A 20353-nucleotide genomic window follows, 5' to 3' on the forward strand; every position below is an offset into this window, starting at 1 on the left:
AGTCCTCATCCAGACTAATGGGCAAGTGTGTGAACATGTAATTTGTTCATATCATACACATTCATATTTAAGATTATAAATTATTTACAGATATAGTTTAAGACAATAAAATACTTACTGACTAAATGACTATCTATTTTAAATGAACGGTGAATATGATGGAAGCATATTTTTAAAAATTTAACTAGACTGCAGCATTAAAGTTTCATTTGCTTCCCTTGATTTATCTATAGCCTTATTCACACACAAGCAGGAAATTTAGAAGATGTATTTACAGTAGCTAACAGCACTTTTTTAGCAGTAGCTATAAGTCTGGACCTGCCTACACAATATCTTTACATCAGTTACAGTGTTGGCCTTTTTGTCTACTGAATAGGGAAAAAATGTTAAAATATTTTGATACCTTATTTCAGCATTTGACAATGAGGGGAAGCTAACTGTGATTAAACTGGATGAATTGAAGCAGTTTTTAGATGGTGTATAAATGTAATGTATTTAATTATTACAATTATAATGAAGTTTGTTTATTTTTTTTAATATTGTTGGTACTGCCTCCATAGCATTTGTAATATTTTTCCTCTCAGGCCACAGTGCCGAATTAGTAGCCTGTTATCTTACCCAGTGTTCCCAGTACTCAGTTTAAGCTCTCATTCTATTTGAATTCTACACCTTCATCACTTTTCTTTCCAAACACTTAGGTGCTATTACAACTTCCCCACCTCCCCACACAAACAGACCACTCTTTACTTGACTGATGTTGTATGTGGCCTGTTTCCCTTCATTCTGCTAATGTTGCCAGCCTTTTTCACCCATATGTCCCCTTTTCACAGGCATACTTATACTTTCAGATGGCCTTATGTATAGGATGCCCTTCCAAAACTGGTCTGTAAACTGCTATCCTATTGTTCAGATTCATCCTCAAGACCCATTTCTGTTATGCTGTTTACAATAAATTTTCAACTGGTGATAGATTCTCACTATATAAATGCTGTACACATACAAGTCACATTAATGTATGTTTTTATTACTGTTTCCCTCATCCTCATTCCTCTTGCTGCTTATTGTTTAATAAATTATTGGGACAGAGATTGTCTAAACTGATACTAGCAGTGAAATGCCTCCCCACACGCAAACATGCAACTTCAGTTGAGGCTTCAGGGTACTACTTTACTACAAATAAATTAACGACAACTTTCCCTTATGTTTAAAAAATCATATATTAAAATATCTTGTGTAATATTGTGTATCTGATTTTGAAGTGATAGTATAGTGTGTGGGTCTATGTAGATCAAATGAATTTTACTGCTTAAAGCTAAAACTTGATGCCAAGGTTTTTAAAGATGGATGTCTGAAGTTAAGTTTCTGAATTTTTATATAGGCACCTAAACAAGTGCCCTGACGCTCTCCTCTCCCCACCAAGTGCTATGTATCCAGTAGTTCTTATTGGCTTCACCATTTTTTAAAAATATTTGCCTGAATCTTTTGCAGCTTTCTAGTTTGTGTTAGAGAGCCCTACTATTTGTTTCTTGTGTGCTGGTACAAATTTTTTTAAAAAGTAAACTACTTGAGAGAATTTTGATACTTTCTATTTGTACAGTCTGAAAATTATTAATTTTATTCTCTCATTTGGTAAAGCCTATAAGCAGCACATGGTATGACTACTGGGGTGCTGACTATGGTACCTACAACTACAACCCTTATATTGGCGGTGTTGGAATACCTGTTGCAAAACCACCAGTAACCACAGAGAAGAATGGGTCACAGACCGTAAGCGTATCAATCTCTCAAGGTAAGCAGTAGGTTTTTTGAAGTTCTGTTGTGTTACTCCCCTCCCTCGGAGGAGTTTGTTCAAGTAATAGTGAATGATAGCAGGAATGGATTTGAACAAAAATGATTTTCTTCGGGGTGCAGTTGTGAGTATGCCCCATACATCAGTGATTCTCAACCAGTGTACTGTGGTACTTTGAGATCTTAACAAGTGTGCCATGGGGTACCACACAATGTTAGCATTGCTAGGTGTGCAAACATGATTGATAAGATAAAACCAGAGTTTTCAAATAAGAATTCAGGGTTGAAAAACATTCTGACTTGCTGTGGTCTGAGTTCTTTGCAACAGAAGAATTGCTTTCCTATTTTTCTGTAGTTAAAAATAGAATGAAAATTAAGAACTGGTATTTTTGAAGGGGTACCTCATGTCTACCAAGAGGTGTTTCAAGTTCAAAAGATTGAGAACCACTGCCACAAATAAATCCCACCAATTATAATCAGAAACAAGAAGTTTTCAGTTTTTGTTGTAACTTGTATTCCTATAACAGATGGAGCTATATGTTTGTGTGAACTTGAAATCTAAGTGTTTGATAGAATTCAAATGTTGCCTTTTATGGTGTTTTCCATAGCTTTAGATGCCCGTCTAGAAGTTGGACTTGAACAGCAAGCAGAGCTGATGTTGAAAATGATGTCTACTCTAGAAGCAGATTCCATTTTGCAAGCATTAACAAATACATCTCCTACATGTAACTATATATTGCTAAAACGTCTTTATTTACTGGGTGGCCATGCTACTTTGCCCCTCTGTGTATGCTTCATAGTAAAGTAAGAGAGACCCTTTTTTTTTTTTTTCCTTTTAAGTAACTCAGTCTCCCAGTGGAACAGATGATTCATTGCTAAGGGGATTACATGCTGCTAACCAGAACAATCAGCTGATTGTACAGTTGTCCTCCATACCGATGCTGAGTGCGTGCTTCAACAAACTTTTTTCCATGCTACAAGTCCATCATGTGCAGGTACAGAATGGTGAACTTTCAGCAGCTAGATAATACAGTACTTATTTTTGAAGTTAAAACAAGTATACATTTGCCTATATTTTTACTGCTAAAAGAAGATTTCTGTGGTTACGCAGTTTGTTTCTGAAGCTGTCGTGGACCTTTGCAGATGCATTAGACATTTTAAAATCTTTTTTTCATGCGTTTTATTTACATTGAAATTATTTTCTGCTTTCATGATTGAAAGCACAATTGGGTCTGTCACTGAAGGAGGCAGTAATTAAAACAGTGATGACTGTCGCAGAAAGATAAAATTAACTTAAGTAAGGGCATTGCTTTAGAAAGGAAGGTGCCTATTAATTTGCTTGTATTCTAGCATGTGTATGCTAATAGATAAAGTAAATAGTGTATGTGTGTCTGTGTGTCAGTTTGTACACTTAGGCCATGACCAGGTATTTACATTTGTACTAGAAGAAAAGTCTTTCTCCCAACATAGAGCTATTGCCTTTTGAGGCTTTTTTGGAAGAGATTTGGCTCTTTCACAAGAAAATTGGATCAGATATCTCCCTCTTCCCAGCATAACTTGAATGGCTGTACACTTTTTTTTTTGGTGTTGAAGATACCCAGTACTGCACAGTGCTCTGGACTTGCTCCCTCTGAGAGGGAGGAAGGGTAGAGCAGCACTGGTTCTCTGATAGCCTGCTCAGGGACCCCTGTGGGAGGATCCTGTTTTAAAATTTATACCTCCCTCACCATCCCCATTCCCAGATCTGCCAATTGGTGGGAGCAGAGGGACACAATCCTTCAAAGGACACTTTCTCTGAATCCATCCCCAACATGGGAGAATAGCCATGCCTGCCTTTGCACTTCCCCTGCTGACCTAGAGTAGTGTGGAGGAAGGCAGGGGCATTCTCTCATAGCATCAAGCAAGCCTCCCTGAGCCTTACCACTGCAGCCACCGCTTTCACTGCTTCAGGTCAGCCCAGAGGGGTGCACAGAGCAGCAGATGTTCTACCCTAAAGAGAACTGGGGGTGGGGGGGGCCTTATGCCACGGGAGAATGCTCCACCCCCTGGCCAATTCCTCCTCTTCTGCCAGTCAACTGATTGGTGGGATTGGATACATTCTCTTGGGGCTGCCTGTGGCAGCTGCTGTTTTTAAAGCTGTCAGTTGACAGCTTTACCCATTTTACCCCCAGCTTCATCTCCAGGCAAGGGAGAGGACAAGCTGTCAGTGAATAGGCTAAGGGCTGGAGTTGCCTGTGGTGCAGCCCTCTAGATCCCCCTGGCTGGGGAAATGCCTGTGAAGTTTCCCAGTTGGAATTTCAGAGAAATTTGTAGCACTCAAAATGAATGCCTGTTTGTGGCTATAGTTGTGGTGTCTAAATACATTTTGTGTGGCTCCCCTATCCTTTTACACATTTCATCCAAAATACTTTTCACTGATATAGCTTTTTAATCATTTTATAAATAGCTGTATTCATAGAGATGTTCTACAAACCTTACATACAGTAGTCTCTGCTGTAGACATTTTAAAAGATTAAGGAGCTTTTAGGCTACATGCTTAACTGTCTTTTTCTGAGAGAGACTTAAGACGAAACTAAGTCTTAATGTAAAAAGTGCTGTTGCCAGAGTACAGCAAAAGTATTTTTGTACTGTGCTGACTGAATTTTAATTTGATGTGCACACTGTGTTGGAAGTTTCAAAGTGTCTTGAAGGCAGGATTGTTTGAGCATGCTTGCCACTGAAGCAATAACAGTTGAAAATGTAAATAAGATAAATGATGCTCTTTAAAACTAAAATAAGCATTTTCTCAAACTTCAACACATTTTTGAAGTACATGCCAATTTTAATTGATATGGTATTTATCTTTTTCAGCTCGAATCCCTTCTACAGTTATGGCTCACATTAAGCCTGAATTCTAGTTCCTCTGGGAGTAAAGATAACGGCGCTGATATTTTCCTATATAATGCTAACCAGATACCTGTAATTTCTTTGAATCAAGGTAAAGCATTCTAGATTGGGAGTCAGTGGGAGCGTGAGCATGCAGGCAGCTCCTTGTGGGATTTCTTTGATATTGATTTAACTTTACTCATACTGAAACTGATGGTAAAAACAGTCTCTGTCAGAGTCCTAATTCCTTTTTTAACCATTAGTGTTTTGGATTTTAGATCAGTTGAAATCATTCTGTCAGTGGTGAAAGAATTCTCAAGATAAATCCTCAGAATTAATGTGCTTATGTGCTAAGGTTTTGTCTCCTCTTGTGTTTTGTGAAGGGCTGTCTTAGTCTCATCTGCCAGCTAGAGGCAGATAATGAATGGCTATGGGCAGATCAACTACTTTCAGTTAAATAAGAATAGTTTTGAGAGCTAAGCTGCTATGGTTTAGCTGTGATCTACCCAGCAGATAAGAACATATATTCTGGGTGTTACTGCAGAACACTTGGCATGCTGGAAATTCACCCTCCCTCTTTTATGTTGGGGTAACTAGTAGGGCTGTGCGAAGCTTCAGTCGCCAATTCAATTTGCAGGAGATTCAGCCCGATTCAACATCTGAATTGAATCGGGAGACCCATTAAAAGGTCCAAATCTAATTCAAAGCCCCCAAATCTATTTGGGGGAGATTTGGATCACCTGGGGAGAGGCGGGCACAGCCAGGCAGCTGCAGATTCTCCCACACCTCCTCTAGCTGTGCCTACCACTCCCTGGTGGGGGGAGCCATGGAAGAAGCCCCCATGGCTGCCCTTCCTGGCCCCATCCCCTGCCTGGCTTCAGCCTCCCAGCACTTAAAGCAAAAACCAAAAAACAAACAGAAAACCCACAGTCACTGGCTGTAGCACGGAGGATCAGGGCCTCTGGAGGCTTGTGGCAGAGCCCCCCTCCCCGCACATGCCACCCACACAGCAGTTGTCACATTGTGTGGGTGCAGCGCGGCTCAGCAGGGCACCGTGCACTGCCTGGGTGCATCTTTTTGGGGGGCAAAAATAGTCCCACACTTAACTGTTCTACGGTCTGGTAGATTTTGATGCCTCAGCTCTGTAGCATCCTGCTACAAAGGCATGCTTTGCCTTGAAGTACCGTTTTACCAGTTTTACCTTTTTACCTATACCACCTTTCTCTTCCCATTTCCCCTCCCCCCAATAAACCTCACAGTATTCTGCTGTTATGGTTTAATGTGTTTCGGACTACAACAGTGAAAATGCCTTTCTTTGAACTGTTAGTTGTAGAATTCTGTAAGGTATTCCTTGGATTTAAAAAAAGTAGATACGTTTTTCATGAGTCACCTTTATTTATAAGAGATTTTATGTTGGTATCATGAAACATTCTGCATATGTTAATTTATGTAGAGGTATATTAGTGAAAGTTTATCACTCAGTTCACTGGAGCAACAGCAAAAGAAATACGATCAACTTAAAGTACTGTTTTTTTTATAACTCATTATTACTTTGAGTGTCAGTACTTTGAAAAAACAAATGTGTTCTTCTTTCCAGCATCTGTAACTAGTTTTCTGTCAGTCCTGGCATGGTATCCTAATACCTTACTCCGGACATGGTGCCTTGTGCTTCATAGCTTAACTCTCATGACGAACATGCAGCTTAACTGTAAGTTTTGTTTGGGGTTTTTTTCCACTGTTGCCTTTATGCTGCCTGAGAACTGCATTACAAAAGGGAGGGGGATGAGCTTTTCTTTAAGAAACAGGTGTAAGAGATCTTTCAGGAGATAATTACTTGAAATTAATACTATGAATGGTGGCATTTGTCCGACAAATTCATGACTTGGTGTTGTGATCTGATAAATGGATATCTGAAAACTGTTTCACCTTACCCAGCTCTTTGAAGTTTTACTATCTCACTCTATTTAGCATTCTTGGCTTTATTATTGTTAAAACGTCACAGCTAACATAGCTGAGCGAGGAGAAAAACAGATTCTGCTTCTAATTATTAAAATGCCACACCAAGTTTCATCATTTGCACCCTTCAGTCCCTCTTGACAGTGCTTGGTGTTGTAGATAATAAATGTATTATAACTGATAAGAAAGGAAGATGTAGTTTGACTCGCCTATGCCAGAGGTTCCCAACCACTGGGCTGTGGTGGGTTGGCTGCTGGGTTGTGGCATGACCCACCCCATATTCCCATATTTTTTTTATGCTTTCTTATGAGGATGCAGTCCACAAGGGACTCTATCACCAAACTGCATCTACCAAAGTGAATACTGAGGGAATTTAATTCAAATTTAATTTAAATGTAATACGTTTTCACTAAGCTTTATTTTGGAACAAAAGAGTGAACCAAAATGAGGCATTCTGATTTTGCTTATAATCCTTAAAACAATTTATCTTTAAACTTACTGAATCTTTTGTTCCTCCTGATGAGTCTTTAAAAGTGTTTTTGTCACTTCTGACAAGTGTGCAATGGGCAAAAATGCTGTGTTTCATGAGTGTGACTAATCCTAGAAAAAAACTGTGCTGAGAAACATAAATAATTGAGGAAAAACAACATCCCTGTCTCCAGAAAATTGAAGTGGGTTTTCTTATATCCTCCGACCATTCTCTGGGTAAATTCAGTAAGTAAGGGAGCAGGATGAAATAACTGTATATAATGAGTAATGCATAATATGTACAAATTGGAAATTTCTTTATTTAATTATTTACTGTTCATCTTTTTTTTTTTTTTTTTTTTTTTTTTTTTTTTTTTAACTACAAATGTTGGAATTTTTTTCTTTGTTCTTTTTTTTAAGCTGGACATAGCAGTGCCATGGGAGCTCAGGAAAGTACTGCCCAACTGTTGGTGTCAGATCCCAACCTCCTTCATGTTTTAGTGAAATTTCTTTCAGGGACAAGTCCTCATGGAACAAATCAACACAGTCCACAGGTAATATTGCCAATTACAATTAAAGTGGTGATGCCATTATGGGGTTTTGTATACTTAAGATAGTAATTAATTCTGTGCTTGGCTTATGCCTCCTTCATTTGTTTAATATTAGCACAGGGCTGTCCAACAAGTAGCTCATAAGCCACATGTAGCCTGCAAGGGTTAATTTGGAGCACCTGGGCTCCGCCTAGCCGTTGCTTCCCTTGTGGGGCTCAGCACAGTTTATAGTACCAGGGGGACCTGTGACACAATGCAAAGGACATCCGCCCACACACACACTGTGCCAGTGGTAGGGAAGCTTCCCACATGGTGCCCAGTGAAGAGGGGCCATGGCCCCCACAGTATGCACCCGCTTCTGATGCGTGTCCCCTGGCCACTAAAAAGTTGGACAACCCGATATTAGGTGTGATTGTGAGCCTTTATCTATGACTCATCATTTTAATGTTAATAGATAGGTGACTTATTGACAGTTTAGCCTAGTGATCCTCAGCCTTTTGGCCCCGTTGGCCAGATGAGTGGAGCAAGGCCAGTCTAAAGGCTGGATCCAGCCCTGGGGCCTGGTGCTTCTCCCTCCTGCCCCTGTATCCCAGGATTGGTCCCAGAGGCCTTGGCACCACCTCTGCATGCTGGAATTAGTCCACAGGGGCCTGGCATTGCTCCTTCCTACCCCTCCCTCTGGGATTGGGTCCCAGGGGATGACATCACCCCCTCCTGTCCCTACACATGAGGATTGGGCCCCAGGGGTCGAGTGCTGCCCCTGCCTGGCTCTGCCCAGGCATCTGGCACCTGATTCAGCCCACAGGACCCGGGGGTCCCCAGGGGTCTAGAAATTTGGTTGTGGGGGACCTGTGCTACTGCTCTCCCACTGCCAAATCTCTGGACCTGTAGAGAGGTCCATGGGCCCAGGGGTTGTGCACCCCTAGTGCAACCCATTGTTTGTCTTATCTTTTTTCAAGCAATACGTTTATTTCTGACTATATTTTTGATTATAAAATTATTATAAACAGGCTTTCCTATGACCCCAGCTGACTTCCTGCCCTTTGGGCAGGGGGCTGGACTCGATCTCCCAAGGCCCCTTCCAGCCCTAATGTCTATAAAATCTATGAATTATTACATAATGCATTATAACATTCTGGAAAGCAAGCTATAAAGTTTTATAATGAGTTAACATTCTTGGAGAGCATTTTATAGTAAATATCAATTAAACTACAGTATTGTTTTAGTATACAGACTTCCTAAATCCCTCTTTTTTCAGGTTGGGCCAACAGCTACACAAGCCATGCAAGAATTTCTCACTCGATTGCAAGTGCACCTTTCTTCAACTTGTCCCCAGATGTTCAGTGAATTTTTATTAAAATTAATACATATACTTTCAACAGAGAGGTAATCTTTGAGTTGTTGTTTTTTTTGTCTTTAATACCTCAAGTAGAGTTTGCTGTGTTAAGTCTACAGATAAATGGTCCTGTAACTAGTATATGACCATTTTTTCTTTATCTAGTTTCAATATGTACAGTAATTGAAGCATAGTTGAAAAGAATTTGTGGAACCACACCTGTCGTGCTATCTAACCATATTTGTCTCAGTTTAGTGTTATTAGTAGCTTTTTATAGTACCCTTAGTAAAAAGTACAATACATGGAGTGCCTGTCTGTGGAGCTTGTGTATCAGTGCCCTTGGAAGTAGCTGCCCTTACTTGAGGGAGTGCATGTAGCAATACTGTATTCAGTACTAGATGGTTGGACTGCATGGCCACCATAAAAGTTGAGTTGTGGGACTTGTTCACTGTTGAAGCTAGATAAAAAATTATGTTAATTTGAGAGATCTATCAAGAAGCTCTCTGAATATGGATTGGGAAAGGTGGCTGAGACAGGATCTATGGAACATGATTTTATATCAGCCCCTTCATTTAACTTCTTGCTGCTCTTTCTTCTAAAACAAAATCAAATGCACACATTTTGATGCTCTTAAAGGTACCAAAGTCCTGTGCAAAATAATGGAAATTTGATATGAGTTAAATATAGCATTTAAAAATATTTTTAAATGATCCAAGTATAGATTAATGCTTACCATTTAAATCTTCTCGAGTAAACATTGATAAAATAGATGCTATATATTTAAAGTATACAATTTAATATTGCTGTAATTATTTTCGTAAATTAATCCAGTTTCATCAGCAAATATTAGTTTAAATAAGCAGCTAACTTTTATTTTATAGAATTATGGTCATGTATTTTGTCCACAGAAAGAAATTCATAAACATTCTGTTCAAACTATAGCCTGATGATCAAAACAACAAGAATTGACTTGTTTTTTGTCATCTTATTGTTTTAAATTCTATTGCTAACTTTTTTCTTGTGTTTTGTGTTTCTCTCTCCCCTCATTCTGTGAAAACCACAGATTAAGGAACATAGATAACATTATGGCTCCATCTTTTGGGATGCAGTGAATTAAGAAATTTCTTTCAATATATTAGTCTTTTCACAGCTTTCTTTGTTTTTCTCCCTGGGATGTATTAAATATTCGCCTCTGTTTTCCTGCTGCTTCCTTCTTCCACTGTGCTTTCTACAAATACAAAAGAGGATAGAAGTGATGAGCAGAAGTGGAAATTGAAAAGCAGGCACAGAAGCAATTAAATTAAGAGTTTTACATTAAATGGAAGAGAGGGTTGAAAGCAAAACTCTAAGCTTTGTGACTTGGCACTTCTTCCACTGATTGGAAATGTGATGTCCCCGACTGCACCTTTTCATTCATTCCAAGAGTATTCAGCATCTCAAAAGAAGTTGCAGGATGACCAGTTTCACCCCTACTTCAAACAGGTCATTACTCATACCTAGCTGGTTTCTGGACCCATTCATAGCTTGCATCTCTTCTAGAGATTATCCGGTTCTTTTGTAATTTCTGTCTCCACAAGGCCCGAAAGCTCTTGGACCTGATGTCTCTCAACTGATCCTGGTTCTAGCAAGTCTCATTTTGGTAGGTATTTCTTTCAGGCAGGTTTCCCCCCCTACTTCTTTCAGCCTGATTTTTCTACCAGCTCCTGAAGAAATTCTTGCCTCATACTCCTTCAGATGTATGCAGTTCCACCCACAGTATGAACAGAATTATCACCTTGAATTTTATACCAGCTGGCCTATTCTTCACCCCACCTCCAAGCTGACATCAGGCTCTCATCTCTCTAGAGACCTTTATGCTCAATTTAATCCCATCTCCTAGGCAGACCCTGAAGTGTCTCCCATATTTTGATGGTGTCTAGACCTAAGGCCTCTTTCCTTGCCCTTGACAAGGTATTTGCTTCCTGATAGGTAATTTTTTTGTTCGGATTTACTTGGCTACCCATGAGCAACTGGAAGCATCTTTGATACCATCAATTTTCTTTCATGCTGTGTCTCAAGACAGGGGTAGTGTGTTTTCACCTTATGGCCTTAGCATCTCGCTAACTTTTGAAGTGCAGGGACTAGAATTCTTTGTTTCAGTCTTTAGTGAGGTTGGTTTCTTTCATAGATGTTTTTGGTACCTTTTCCATTCATTTTCCCTGCTCTAAGATGGGGAACTTGAGGCTCTTTCAGTTCAGTAGACACTTTGTTTTTTTCTCTCAAGTCTTTTTTATGGAGCAAGATACTTTTCTATTCTCCAGTAGAAATTTTCCTTGCAAGTTTCTTCCTTTCATGGCAAAGACATCTCTACAGCTCTGTTCTGCCTGCCACAATATTCCCATATTAGTTGGGTTTCCCTTATTTCAGCTGTGTCAAGGTAGCATCTCAAGGCCTCAGCTCTCCTTGGTGAGTTACAGAGGCTGCTAACTTCATGCTGCTTTAGCTTTAGTCAGGTTTTGCATGTTTACATGCTGTCTACCAGACAAGTAGCACTTCCTCCTATGAAACTGCTGCATGATCTTAGCCTTTGCTGCTTGCTTTAGTTCAGTCTTACTGGTACTCTGAATCCTCAGCATCCATTAAGTCGTGCTACAACTTGTCAATAGGGTGTCATCCTGAGGATCTGATTCTTCACAGTTTTTGCTGAATAGAAGAAAAGGGGATAACTTCTTCAAGAAAATTATTAACAAACCACATGGGTCTTCAGAATCTTCCAACTCTAAACTCTGGTTGTTCTGGGGTTAAGTTCCCATAAGTAAGAATCTAGGGTATGTACTTACTTGTGACGGATCTTCTCTAGCAAGTATTATATAATACCGTTATCATCACTGGTGGTATATATTGAGGCTCCCACAGAGACTCTGGTATAGAGATGCCGGTGAAGAGTCTGAGGCCTTGCATAGTGGTTTAATTTCAATATTTGCTTGGCGAAAGAGCCATTAAGAAATATTGCCTGGGGTTTTATTCCTGGTATTTTTCTCATGCTCAAGAACTTGGAAGGAAGGACCCAAGCACTTCCTTGATCAGCCAAACCAACTGGGGTTCCAGGTGAAAATAGGTTCTGTCCCCCTGTCCATTCTTTACATGGTGCATCTCTGTCAAGGAATGTTAAAGCTGAGTATCTTTTCACCTCAGCAGTGCTTTCTGCAAGTTTACCCTCAGGAGCATGTCTCAGTTTCATATCCTACTTCTTGGTTTGTCCTGTCCCCCAGGATGTCTGTCAAATCCTTTTGCTGTTGGTTGCCTAGTAAATAATGGACACAGTCTCTTTCTGATCCAGGGTACACAGTTGTTCACATAACCTCTACTTCCTAGCAGTAATAGTCAGGTGCAGTGTGTTCTGCTATCTGTTTCAGCATGGATTTCTAATAAGTTGAGCCAGTCCCACCCAGTGTTCCCTCTAAGCTGTGTCGTGCATGCAGCCATGCAGGCGCACACATGCTGTGCTGCCAGGCGCAGGTGCAGATATTGCAAAGCTTAGAGGGAATGCTGGGGCTACCACCTACTCTTTCCCTAGATATACCCATGATTACGTGAAACTTTGATTAACCTTTACAGAAGGTTTTATTTCCCAGGACATGCTTTGTTCTTTGCTAAGTGTATTATCCCTAGTCAGGATAAATTGGATATGACTGAATCTTTGTATGTGCAATCTTCTCTTGCTGCTAGCACTTTCTAATCTCTCTGAAGACACTTCCGTTCCTCTGGTGTTTATAGTGCTGTAGTTTTGGGGGTAGGTTTTCCTGTCCCCTCCTTTCGTGTTCATTTGTTCTTTCTTACTCACGGAGTCCATTTCTTGGGTCAAATTCCATTGGTGCATCTTGAGAGTTTTTCAGACCGGGACTTTATTTTCCATGAAAAAAAAACAAGGTTTATTGTTTTGCTCTGCTGGCCTACAGGAACTGAGGAGGGACTTTTTCTTGCATCTTTGTTCACTCTACCAAGTAGAACATCAGTGTTTTGTGTCAACCACTCAGGATGGTGAGAACTCTTGGCATACCTGCAGTTTGAAAGTGTTGCTGCAGGCAAGTTGAGTGAAAACTTACCTTTTTTCCCTGAGGCCTGTAACAGCACACTCACACAAACTCAGTATTTTCCTTTATTTTCCCAGAATTTAGTTAGTTTCTTGATCTTTCTTTTATTTCACTTTGAATTGGAGTGCAGCTCCAGGATCTTTCTTTTCTTTACTTCTGTCTATTGCCCAATGTTCTAAAGAAGTTCATGCAAGGCAAAGTGCATTTTTTGCTGGATCCTTAGTGAACCTGCCTTTGTTTTTCTCACACTTGATGAGTCCAGCACTGAGCCTTCTCTGGATACTTTGAGTTGGTGTAAATACTCTTTAAGGTTACTTGTAGAACAAAACTTTATCTTCTGCTTGCTAAACTTGTTTCTCAAAGAACACTCTCTTTGAGGAGTTAGTGTCAGACCAGCAGTGGAATGCGTCATTCCTCTAATCTGGAAAACAGTCATTGCCTGAATTAGCCCCAGGGATAGGATTGTCCTGTTGTCAGTCTAAGATGTGTTGGATTTCCTTTCTCATGTTGGAATTCAAGTAGCACCTAAAAAAGATGCAATTCTTTGGTTATTTCTTTGTGGAACTTGACCTTCATCCCCATTTAACCCTCAAAGTAAGCTGCTCTTCCTCACTATTGACCTTGGGCTGACAAGCAACATCGATGAAATCTCATCTCACTAGCTTATCTTCAAAGTTTGTTTTGGTTTGCATCGGAATTTATTCCTAAACTTAATCTTGAATTCACCTGGAGAAATCTACTATCTGTTTCTACTACACCAGTGAAAAGCAGCTGCATTGGTTGTATGTTGAGTATATTTGTAAACTTTATATTCCACATTTTCAGTTCCTTGGTAAAAGCAATAGTAATGTGGTGTGAAAGCTATCACAAGCATAAGACTTGCACTGCAGCTGTTGCTACATAAAGCTCCTTTCTCACATTATGGTTAAGCTGGTAAAACTTGTCTGATGTTAGCAAATGCCATTTGGATCAAGGTCTTCACTGCTTACTTATGTGGTATTTGTTTCTAGAGTGTGTAATATCATCATCTCCTAGCCCAGTGTTTCTCAACCTGTGGGTCACGACCCAAAAGTGGGTCACGAGTGTATAAAAGGGCCATGAACAAACTTTAAAAATGGATCCTCCTTTAAAGAAGAAGAACGTGGGAAACCGTGGCTTTTCCCTTGCAGGCTGGCAGAGCTCCAGCTTGCAAGGAGCTGCTCGGGGCGGCCTCCCCATGCCACACACACATCCACACATTGTGGGGCTGAGGGCAGGGGGGCAGTGGGTTGGCAGTCAGGGGTGCTGGGATGGGACTGGCCATTGATGTTTACAGATAGGTCCTGGTACAAAAAAAGGTTGAGAAACCACTATCCTAGACCTCTATGTCTCATCTGTCTGCCAGGTTCTGCTAGCTCTACGCAATAGCATAAGTTTTTATATCTTGAGCTTGTAACATCAGCTCTCTGTACTTTATTCCACTGATGAAGGATTGGAAAAGATGGATTTAAAGAAAAAAAGGCAGATTTGTTTGTTGGAAATTCTGTTTGTCTCTTATGACTCACTTCTCTTGTTATGCCTTTGCTTTTAGCCAGAGCTCTGGTAGATTCTCTAACTGGAAAGTAGTAGGTCCTGACCAGGGCTTTTATACAAGGACCTTCAGGAGGAGCAATGGTCTCAAGTTATAGCAAGGGAAGGAAGTTTAGGTTAGATATTAGGAAAAACTCTCTCACCAGGAGTGTAGTAAAACACCCGAACAGGCTACCTAGAGAGTTAGTGGAACCTCCATCCTTGGATGGTTTTAAGACCCGAGTAGACAGAGTCTTGGCTAGGATGATATAGTTGGGGGTGGTCCTGCTTTGAGCAGGTAGTTGGACTAAAATTAGATGACCTCCCTGAGGTTCTGTCCAACACTAATTTTCTATGATTCTATCATAATTAGAGGTCAGCTTCTTCAGTTCCCTGTTTCCTAATGTTCCAGTAGGTGGCACCATAAAACTATCTATTCTTCAGTATTTAGTATGGGAATAGAGAAGACTGCAGCAAACAGAATTACTAGCAAAAAATGACCTTTGAATATTAATAATTTGAAATGTATCCCTTTTGTAGGCCAACTTAGTTATATATTTACAGACACAAATTGAATCCATCAGTATAATCCATCCCTTTCCAATTAACTTCAGATGTTGTACCATATGAGTCTGTAAGCCAGAACTGACTTACATTTAAGCAGAAGATTGTACTCAAAGCAATTTTTTTAAAAAGTGAATTAATTCTCCTAACTTCCTTTTTCAGTATGTCTTCAGTATTTCACATGAGGCAGATGCTGTCCTAATACTGCTTTATTAATTTTATCCAGTGAACATTAAATGCAAGGTGCAGCAGACCATCTTCAGTAGGCAAGATGGAAGGTGCCGTGGGCAGTGCCTGCCATGGCCTGATGTTTAGAGCACTTTTCTGGAAGGAGGAGACATGGTTAAGTGGGCTGAGAACCCAAGTCTCCTGTTCCCTGCGCAAATACTGTAAGCACTAGGCTTTTGGACTAAGAGGTGATGGAGCCCCTATCTCTTTGTCCGCTTCCTTCTCCTCCATTTTACTATCACCAAAAAAGCATGCAGAATAATCGTATTGCACTACAGGTAAAAAGAACACCAAGCTGTGCATAAAAGCTGCATAATTGTAATTTGTTTCAATATACATGCTGTGAAGGATTTTTAAAAATTGCCTTGAATATGGACAGTTACTGTCCCCAAGTTTACATTGTCATAACGTGCTTGCGTATCCATGCATTTTCTGTTAGGAAATGAGTGAAAATAACCCAAGTAGTGGTTAAAAAATATTGAAGGGCTTTTTCCAGAGAGATTTTCTGCAAACTTACAACATTTTCTAAAAGTGGTGATTAAACAAAACTCCACACCAAAAGTATATTGTCAAGTTAAGTATTCTTTGGCCATGTAGTTCGCAGATTTCCCCCAATTTATATCAGCATAATGCTAGAAAAGGGAGACTCCAAAAGTAGCATGAAATGATGAATGTGATATTAAATACAAATAAATCTCTGTAACTTAACAAGAGAAATAAAATTACATACATGTTTTTACTAGGTACGCTTTTTCACAATTGCTAAATTTTCAAGTAATAAAGTCTTAGTACTTTAAGCAAGCCCTTTGACGAGAAACACTTTTTAAAAACATGAATGAGCTTGCCACTTGTCTGTTTAAACATTTTCTGTTTTTATTTTCTTTAGGGGTGCTTTTCAAACAGGCCAAGGACCTCTAGACGCACAAGTAAAGCTCTTGGAATTTACCCTGGAACAGAATTTTGAAGTAGTGTCAGTTAGCACTATTTCGGCAGTCATCGAGTCTATCACCTTTCTGGTGCACCATTACATTACATGCTCAGACAAAGTTATGTCTCGCAGTGGCTCTGACAGCTCAGTGGGAGCTCGAGCATGTTTTGGAGGGCTCTTTGCCAATATTATCCGTCCAGGTGATGCCAAAGCAGTTTGTGGAGAGATGACAAGGGATCAACTTATGTTTGATTTGTTAAAGTTGGTTAACATTTTAGTGCAACTACCACTTTCAAGTAACCGTGAATATAGTGCTCGCGTTCCAGTGGCTAGCAGTACTACAGACAGCGTTTCTGATGAAGAGAAGGTTTCGGGAGGCAAGGATGGCAATGGAAATGCTTCTAATACTCAAGGATCAACTGCATATGTAGCAGACTTAGTATTAGCCAACCAACAAATAATGAGCCAGATTTTGTCTGCTTTGGGGCAGTGTAACAGCAGTGCAATGGCCATGATAATTGGTATGTATTTTGCAAGTAGGTAATAGACCTTTAAAAAAGGGATGGGGTTATTTTGTTGTATATTTAGAGGGTAAAAGCTTTGTTGTTAGTTTCTCATGAAAGGGGAGAAATGTGGGTACCAGAGCAATGAGGAAGGGCTTGTGTTGGTTAACGTCTTAGTTGGTTCTCTCACTGTCTAAAAGAGTATAGAGTGTCCCAAATGGATTCCCCTGACCAAAAACCAGAGAAGAACTTTCCAACTGAAACTGAGATTTTTCTGGGTCTTTAACCCAACTTCTGTTCTGTGGTTTTAGTCACTTCCTTTCTCTCCCTTGCTGCTGTCTACGTCCCCCTTTCTCTCTGCCATGGATAACTACTTAACATGGTGGTGTATATGCTATAGTTGCTGAAAACATTTTCTAGAAGGACGATGGAAGTGGTCCAGTGGCAAAATTTAAGTGAGCAATCCATGTATCTACTGTGTCTGTAAGGAAGTCTTCCTAATCCAGCACCAGGGTAGTCTTTGAGAAATCCAGCTTTGAGATAGATAGGTGATTAAAGTGTTTCCCATCTTGTGTGACACACTTTTGTTTTTCATTATTTTGATTTATTGCTATTTAGTTGAGGCTTTTGATACCATTAATATAAATTATAAAAATACTGTGTTGTTTTTGATTTATAAATCAAGCCAATTTATTCAGGTGCAGTTTTAAGGAAAACAACTTTTTTTAGCAAATAAGTTAATAACTTCAGCTAAAGTTAATAAACTGCATGGCTATAACCTGGTTGTAAGGGGGTCTAATATGTCAACCTGTACATTAAATAGTGCATGGGGGGGCGGGGGGGTTTACTATCATAAGAGAGATGGTTAAACTGCTGTAGCTTCAACAGTTGGGGTACAGAAATATAAGCCTCTAGGGCATGTCAAAAGACACTTTAAATGCGCTATCCATCCCCACACACACTCCCCTCTTCATTCGTACATCGTCCATTCTTTTACAGAAAAAAAAAGTACCCTCCATAGACTTGTGTACCTGATTTCAAACTCTTATACCAGTACCAGAAACTCTTTCCAGCCCACATATTATACATTGTACTTTATCAGATTCTAATACTTCATAGAGTCATCACCCCTCATAAAAGGCATCTCATCCCTGAGGAATAGCTCTCCCACGCACTCCCATAAAAGGAGAAAAATAACCCAATTCATTTGAGTTGCTTACTATTAAAGCTGAAATACGCATCTGATCAAATGGAAGGCAGTTTTCTATACACACCCTAAACTGTACTCAGCCAAACTTCCTAACCCCAGGAAAGTCTGTCTTAACTTTTCTCCGTAGCCCTGTTTCCGCCTATGATTCCAGAAATCATAAAAGCCTTTTCCCCCCCCTCTACTTTATTATATAACAAAGACAAGTCCCAGAACCAGCTTTTGTCAAGGACAACTGGTTTGAAATTTACCTAGCAGTAACTTAACTTCTATAAAATGCTACTCCGGATCAAAGAGAGATTACTCTGCTACAAATGTATAGCAAATGGATCCTTTTTAGCAGCATAAACTTGTTTACATTATCTTTTGGAAAGAATCCTAGACATTTGTTAACTGTTTTTAGCTAGCAGGAGTAGGCTGTGACCTTTGTACTTCCTATTTCATTCCCTTATTTTGATTATCCTTACTTGTAATGTCTTGTCTAAAATTAGATTAGGCTGTTTCATATAAGAATCGTGCTTTCCTATTTGTACTGTAAGCATCTGACACTTGTGTAGGAACTCTAGTAATAATTTACACCCCTTGCTAACTTCAATGTTCATTATTTGCCAATAATACATATTTTACAGGGACAGTAAGAACATTAAATGATTGGAGATTTAAATAGGGTTAATGAATTATGTTCTTCTAATATGGGTTTGTAGAACTTTATCATCTTTGGCTTTGAACTTTGTGTGTTGATCTCTTCCAGGTGCAAGTGGTTTACATCTCACAAAGCATGAAAATTTTCATGGTGGCTTAGATGCAATATCGGTTGGAGACGGATTGTTTACAATATTAACCACACTTAGTAAAAAGGCCACAACAGTACAGGTGATGCTTCAGCCGATTCTTACCTACATGGCCTGTGGGTACATGGGGAGACAGGTAAATTCTCTTATGTTTACTTTGTAATTTTAAGAGTAATTTTTTTTCGGCTAATATCTTAGACCAGCCATGCTCAACCTTTTTGTCCCTTGGGGTGGATGGGCAGTGCCAGGTCCATCCATGGATTGGATCTGGCCGGTGGGATGCATTCGGAGCATGGGGTCAGTATGGTGGGGGCCTGACCTGGCTATAGAGTGGGTGTGTAGGCCAGTGCTGATTTGGCTGCCCTGGGGGGGACAGGGAGCAGCCCAGCCCTGATCTGGATGTGCAGGGGGAAGAGTTGATTGTGAGGGGCGGGATATAGAGCAGCCCTAATGGGAGCAGAGGGAGGGCAGAGGTGGGAAGCAGCCTGGTCCTGATCCTGATATTGGGAGGGCGGACAAGGGGCAGCCCCAATATAGAGGGGCAGGGGGCAGAGAGCTGTCTGCCACAGTCTGGATGCACAGGGGGCAGGGAGCAGCCCTGCCTGGTCCAGATGTGTATGCATGGTAGTGGGGGGCAGGTGTTGCCTGGCCCCAATCTGGGCATCCTGGGTTGAGTGGAGTGCAGGTGGTCAGGGGTGGGAGCAGCCTGGCCAGTTCTGGACAGGTTGGCAGTAGGCCTGGCCCTGATACTGTTGTTCTGCAGCACTGAGCCTGTGGGGCTGGGTCCAGCCCAGTGGAGATTCTACTACTTCCCTGCCACCAAATTCCCCAACCCATGGGGATCCCTGTGAGCTGGAAGGCATAGCTCCAGAGGCCAGATTTGGCCCGCCAGCCAGAGGTTGAGCACCTCCACTTTCGGCCATTTGAAATATGGAAATATTTAATCATTTTATGCTCATGAAAATTAAGTCAGTTTGTTTATATAGTTGTTACAGATATACATACCATGTTAACAATATTTAGTCTCAGTAAAATTATCTCCAACTGACTTCACTGCTTTAAGTGCTAAATAAGAGACGGAATTACTTTTGCTGGTAACTGCTTGTAGCACTGATAAAACTGTTTCAGACCTTGCTTTCTCCTTCTTGACTTCCTCTGTAGCCCTTAATGCAGTGGAGGAGTTGCATGACCCTAGATGCTTCTAACCATTGAGGAAATCTGCACATGTTTTTCTAGTTCAACATTGTCATAGACACTGTGGAGCTGTCTGTTTTGTCTGTAGCAATCCTGGAACCACTGCTGAGAAACGAGGCTTTCCCACTCTGATTACTACATGTCAAAAAATACCACATGGTCAGTTTCTGGAGAGTGCCCAGGGATGTTCTCAGGATTGGAGTCTCAGGCATTCTCCAGAGAATGGGGCTGGGCGTGGGTTTTTTGGGGGGTTATTTCTCAGCGTGTGGAACAAGTGGGCAGGGTTTGTTTCTTGGCAGTAATCTCTGGATCACTTTGGATACCCTGTGAAAGCTACCCATTTCAATTCTTTA

At 40.5% G+C, this 20353-nt stretch overlaps 1 protein-coding gene across 6 annotated transcripts in view; it reads left to right on the forward strand.

Annotated features, from left to right (window-relative positions):
* BIRC6 (baculoviral IAP repeat containing 6) overlaps positions 1–20353 on the forward strand; it is a 312653-nt gene that overhangs the window by 133222 nt on the left and 159078 nt on the right. For all 6 annotated transcript variants that reach the window (XM_090045546.1, XM_090045562.1, XM_090045538.1 and 3 more), the window contains exons 39-47: positions 1636–1789; positions 2397–2513; positions 2629–2783; positions 4639–4765; positions 6251–6361; positions 7498–7631; positions 8887–9014; positions 16264–16826; positions 18767–18942. In XM_090045546.1, the coding sequence (XP_089901672.1) occupies positions 1636–1789; positions 2397–2513; positions 2629–2783; positions 4639–4765; positions 6251–6361; positions 7498–7631; positions 8887–9014; positions 16264–16826; positions 18767–18942 (1665 nt within the window). The remainder of the gene's footprint in view (positions 1–1635; positions 1790–2396; positions 2514–2628; positions 2784–4638; positions 4766–6250; positions 6362–7497; positions 7632–8886; positions 9015–16263; positions 16827–18766; positions 18943–20353) is intronic.

Source organism: Crocodylus siamensis, chromosome 1 (assembly GCF_052110815.1).
Source record: "Crocodylus siamensis isolate JL-2025a chromosome 1, ASM5211081v1, whole genome shotgun sequence".
In the NCBI taxonomy this organism is placed as follows: Eukaryota; Metazoa; Chordata; order Crocodylia; family Crocodylidae; genus Crocodylus; species Crocodylus siamensis.